Source organism: Apis dorsata, unplaced genomic scaffold (assembly GCF_000469605.1).
Source record: "Apis dorsata unplaced genomic scaffold, Apis dorsata 1.3 scaffold_896, whole genome shotgun sequence".
Taxonomy (NCBI): Eukaryota; Metazoa; Arthropoda; class Insecta; order Hymenoptera; family Apidae; genus Apis; species Apis dorsata.
This window is the reverse complement of record NW_006264011.1, coordinates 131,353-137,473: the sequence shown is the minus strand read 5'-3', so window position 1 is coordinate 137,473 and position 6,121 is coordinate 131,353. Positions and strand designations below refer to the sequence as shown.

Below are 6,121 nucleotides of genomic sequence, written 5' to 3'. Positions count from 1 at the left end.
TATATATCAATATTACATATATATTGTGTATATATATATATATATATATATATAAGTGATTTAAAAAAAGATATATATAATTTAAGTATATAATATCCATCATTTAAAGAATTTTTTTGAAAGAAATTAAAATAAAAAATAAATATTTATTTTAAATAGATTTATATTGTTTTTGTAAAAAAAGTATTTTATATTTTTTTTTATTTCGATACAAATTTAATATTTAATTTTTATTGAGAATCTTAAAAAATCTTTATTTCAAATCATGATTTTTATATTAATTATTTTTTTTTATATTTTATTCAGTACTATATATGCTTCTAAATTATTACATTGTTTTTTCAGGTCACTCTATATATATGAAAGTTAACATGTAATATATTGTAGGTCTGAAGATGATGAAGATTATGAATTATCAGATAGAGATGTTAATAAACTTCTAATTTTTACACAAACAACGGTGCCTATATCGACGCGTATTCCAAAACACGAGGGTCATGATCGAACCGGTGATTGGACAACTAGAGTAAAAATGACCCAAGAACTTGAGCAAGCCATCAATGATGGATTGTATTATTATGAAGAAGACTTATGGATAAAAGATGGTCAACGGGTAAGTTTAAAAATTTTTTAAAAATATTTTCATATTTTAGTTATTTTATTCTTTACAGTATGGATCTTCATCATCAATTGGAAGCTATAAAACTGTCAATGTGATTAGTCAAGAAGATTTTGAGAAAATGGCTCCTAAAGCACCTAAAAAAGCCAATCCAGAAGTTCCTCCTCCACCGCCATCAGCAATAGAAGATATGGAAGTATCACATTCGCTTCCAACACAGGTTGATAATCTATATTTCTTTCATCTATATTCATATTTAATTTTATTATAATGTTCATATTATTGTAATTTTTTTTCGATATGATAAAATTATAATTATATATGAATTTTCTTAGCATTACTATATAATATATATATAATAATGATGTCAATAGGTAATAGCAACTGTTGACACTCAAGAAAGAAAAGATCGTCGTGTAGATAAAAATCGTTGGAATGATAAGTCAAGAAATAGTAGAAATGGTAGAAGGGGAGTAGTTCCTCGTTTCTTTGCGGTAGTAAAAGATGAACCTTCGGTCGATCCAAGGACACCGCGAAAAAGAAAGACACGGCATAGCAATAATCCTCCTGTTGAGCATCATGTTGGTTGGATTATGGATGTTCGAGAGCATCGACCGCGTACATATTCTACAGGGTAAATTTATATCATTTAACAACTTCAAAAAAGAAAAAATTCGAATTTAAATTTGAATTTGAATTTTATTTACATAGAAGTAGCGCTGGAACAAGTCCAAATGAAGGTTATCTTGCGAGTAGTTATGGAAGCGCACCACAATCTTTACCTACTTTTCATCATCCGAGTCATGCTCTTTTGAAGGAGAATGGTTTTACGCAGCAGGTCTATCACAAATATCATTCGCGTTGTTTAAAAGGTAAATATGAATTTTCATTTATAACTTTCATTTTCTTTTTTATGATAAACTATATATAGATTACATATAGAATTATTTAAAAATTATAGACCACAAAACGAATTATTCTTACAAATAAAGGAATTGATGTATTAGATTCTAAAATTTAATTAATTTTTAATATCATAATACATATATATATAATGATGAATTGTTTTATTTTTGTCTTCTTTTCCCGACTGAGGAATAATTATGAAGAGAAAAGAGGATCTGAAAAAATATTGTAATACATATAGAATATAATTAATTTAAGAATATAAATTTTAATCATATTTATATTATTTCAGAACGCAAGAGACTTGGAATCGGCCAATCTCAAGAAATGAATACTCTTTTCCGTTTTTGGTCTTTCTTCTTAAGAGAGAATTTCAATCGTACTATGTATGAAGAATTCAGGACTGTAGCCAAAGAAGATGCTTCAGAGGGTTATCGATATGGTTTGGAATGTCTTTTTAGATTTTATAGTTATGGTTTGGAAAAAAGATTTAGACATGATCTTTATAAAGATTTTCAAGTGGAAACAATACAAGATTACGAAAGTGGTTAGTAAATTTCTTTGTTTAAGATTAAATTTAATGCACACATAGGTTGTTTAACTATTTAATTTCCTTAATAGTTAAACGGTAAAATTGTGCTATAACAAATGAAATGTTCAGTTGATACCACGAGAATGATTTGTCTCGTGTGTGGTATTTATCATAGCAACAAATATTTATTTAGTAATAGTAACGTGTCACGAATAGTCAAATAATCGGTTTTAAAATTTGTTTCGTCTTCTACATAGAATATTGATATGAATATATGAATATGAATACATTTAGTGTTAATATAATAAAATAGTTATTCAATATTATAACTTTCATTATTCACTTATTAGTATTATTCAATAATATAAGTTAGTAAGTATTCAATATTAAGATTTTATATTGTATTTTAGGTCAACTATATGGCTTAGAAAAATTCTGGGCGTTCTTAAAGTATTATAAACATTCTGATCAACTTCAGGTAGATCCTAAATTACAGGAGTATTTATCCAAATTCAAGAGCATTGAAGACTTTAGAGTAGTTGAGGTAATAATTCATTTCAGTAATAAAATATAAATTATATATTTTATGTACATTATAACAACATTATCGTAATTCGATCAAGTTAAAATTTAATTGAAAGAAAAAAATGTTTATTTTGTTCACGTGTAATTATATATAAAATAAAAATAAAATTAAAATATCATGAATTCAGCATAAGTAATATTTGAGATAGAATATAAAAAATGAGATACAAATTAATATAATTCAATATTTTCAAAAAAAAATTATAAGAAAAACTATGTTCAAAGTTTATATTGTAAGCATTATCATTGTATGTTGTAAATGTATACTATATTTGCTTTATTTTTACAGCCTCAAATAAATGAAATGCTACAAGCATTTGCTGCAAATTCACGATCTCAGGCTGCGAAAAGACGAAACAGAAGTGTGTCCGAAAGTGCAGGTGATGGTGATATTTCGTCTACCAATAGAGTTCGTCGATTATCTGGTGGTTCCAGTACCGTAACACTGCCAATCTCGAGTTCTGAAAACAATCCTATTGCGCAAAAATCTCGGGTGGAATCAGTGAATCTTTCACAATTTCGTAACAGAGCTGGTTCGTTCGGATCTGGTCGATTGGGCCATTCCAGAAGACGGAACGATACTGCTTCCTCTTCCTCGAATAGTCAACGAGATTTAAATAAACAACAATCACGAAGCAGACAAAATTCTGGCTCTTGTACAAAGCCTCAGGAAGTGAACAGCAAATCTCAAAATACTGCTAGAGATCGTTTACAGATGACTTCGAAATTCGAGCAGATGAAGTCGGTTACAATCAAGACGGATAGTACGTCAATTTCTCAAAAATGAGATCAGCTTGAAAACCGAAGGGTAAGTGCATAAGCACTTACTCGATTTGCTAAAATGAATAAGTGCGTTGTTCCTGGGATAGGAATAATACTTGTTCTAAGAAAAGGGAATATTTCGTTTGAAAACTAATACAGAAAGTCACAGTGTTCTAGAATGTGTAAAAGAATAAGCACAAAATTCTGTATATAAAAAGATGAACTGATCAGCGCAATTTTAACTTTGTTGAAGATCGTTAGGGAAGAATAATGAAACTGTGACACTATAAGCGAAGGTGGGAAGTCTCCTTCGTCTCTAAGAGAGGTTCATCGAGCTGTTTTTAAGGTAGTTCGTTAAGGTTGTATTTACGAATATACATATATTCAATTATTCTTGCTTATATCAGGAATATATTAAACTCAGATTAAACTCTGCTCAGTTCATCCGTTAGGATACTTGCTAAAATTGTAGCAGCAAAGAAAAAAGGCCATCCAGATTGAATGAGCACATCTGGAGAATCCAGACACGATATATTTCATAATATCAATGAATTCGTATATTCACATATTCATTGAAAACATTTATTCAAATGAATTTTTCCATTTGGAAAGAAAAAAGAAGTTATAGGTTTTTGAAGTGTACAATGTATACATTTATGACGACATTATTATCGTTATTTGAAAAAGTTGAAATCGAGAAAATGTTCTCTCTTATTTTATCATTGCTCGAGTTATTATTATGTCTTCATTCATAGAAGAATCATTTATAGATAAACTATATGATATAATGATAAAATGATATAAAATTAAAACTTCAATTTAAAGGATAATAAGAAATAATCATCAGTTTCAAATTTGTTCATTCTATCTTCAATTCTTAAATTCAATAAGAAATTAATGCATATTGAATCTCAAAATCTGATACTTGGATTATGAATTATGGACAAGACATGTTTGTTATGAATACAGGACATGTTTCTTCGTTCTTTATTAATAGAAGAAACTAATTTGATTTCAAATTAATATGAATAATCAGCGAATATTTTTGATTCATTTGTTTATTTCATTATAAGTTATTATTTTTAACATAATATAATTTGTCTCGTTAAAAGTAATTTCTTTAAAAATGAATTGTATATCGTTTTCACCATCGATATTTATTAAAAATTTGACTTTTGAATCGCATTCGTATCGATTGCAAGACACTGAGAATATAAAATTATAAAATTTTTAAAATATTTTTTTGTTCTTTTAATTTGATAAGAACATCACATACCTATATTTTATTACTTATGATTCTAAATATTGAGAATTATCTCTCTAACTTTTTTTATAATTTACCAAGTGTTTAATTATATAAAAAGCTTAGCTTAATATAGGTAAATAGTTTTTTGACAAATTATGTTACATGTTTGATCATCTAGTAATATTAATTGAAATTTAAATAATTTCGACGCTTAATAGATTAAATCAAGTGTTGAATCAATTAAAAATTTCTTAAAGTAATTTCATATGAATTAAATTGAAAACAAAAATGTAATTATTACCATTGTAAATGTCATATGAACATATGAAGGATATTCAATTCGTAGCCGATGCATAATGGACAATATTATATTTTATGTACAGAAATTTATAAAGGTTGTTCCTTAATAACATATATGTATGTCTATTAATTTTCAATTTATCTCAATGTTATAGAGAATGTTTGAAGAATTATGGAGAAAATAGTAATAGTAAAAAAAATAACGACATCACTATGAAGATGGACATTTATTTGTTTCTTTTATATATATCATATCAAATATTATCCAATGATATGATACAGTGTAACTTTCTATCCGTATCATTAGTATATATTCGTATCAAAACAGACAACTTATCCATACGCGGAGTAAAATGTAGATATTCACAAAAAATAAAAAAGCAACAGATAATGAAATGCTGTCCGTCCAAATAGGTTCAGCTATATAGATATTTCTGTTGTAATGGCAAAAAATTCAGAAATGATCAATCTATGCCCATACTTTTGTAACAAATTTTCATATGCATGGTGAAACGCATGCCCGTCCATATTAATGTAATGGTCATACGATATAGAAATACAATAATAAAAGAAACAAATGAATGCACATTTTTATAGTAAAAATTCTTTAGTTAATTCTAAACATAAATTATTTTATCTTATTTTATTTTCATTATCAAGAAGATTCAATTTTATTAATCAAATATTCTAATTGCTACTCTTTTTATATTAATTTCTATAGTAAAAATTTTTTTTATGTTTTTAATGAATTTCATTTATTAATTATATTTGCTCTATGGTTCAATTTCTTTAATATTTATAATATCTTTTTATAAATTTAGAAAATGTAGCAATTAAAAGATTCATTTATAAATATTCATCATACTTTTCATTTTATTACCAAAAACAGAAATAAAGCGAAATTACTATCTATTTCTGTTTTTTTTAACGCTTTAACATTCCTGACAAATTAATTTTTTATGATTAATTGACTATCTTTTTTGATCTAAAATTAATAATTAATCATCAAATATTATGATTGCTTAAAAAAATATTTAAAAAATAGATTCTTGTCGACCAAAGAAAAATAATTTTCTTCAAACAAAACTCTTAATGAAACTATATAAAATTCTATTGAATATTAAATATAAAAAATTAGCCAGATAATCAGAAAAAAAAATGTTAAGGACAG

The 6,121-nt window shown here is 26.1% G+C and overlaps 1 protein-coding gene across 1 annotated transcript in view; it reads left to right on the top strand.

Moving 5' to 3' along the window:
• Positions 1–4,078, top strand: part of LOC102679429 (la-related protein 1B) — a 16,508-nt gene extending 12,430 nt beyond the window's left edge. The window contains exons 11-17 of the mRNA XM_006623467.2: positions 388–613; positions 672–839; positions 994–1,253; positions 1,331–1,491; positions 1,818–2,072; positions 2,468–2,601; positions 2,932–4,078. Coding sequence (XP_006623530.1) covers positions 388–613; positions 672–839; positions 994–1,253; positions 1,331–1,491; positions 1,818–2,072; positions 2,468–2,601; positions 2,932–3,429 — 1,702 coding nt within the window. The 3' untranslated portion in view covers positions 3,430–4,078. The remainder of the gene's footprint in view (positions 1–387; positions 614–671; positions 840–993; positions 1,254–1,330; positions 1,492–1,817; positions 2,073–2,467; positions 2,602–2,931) is intronic.
• Positions 4,079–6,121: the final 2,043 nt, after the last annotated feature.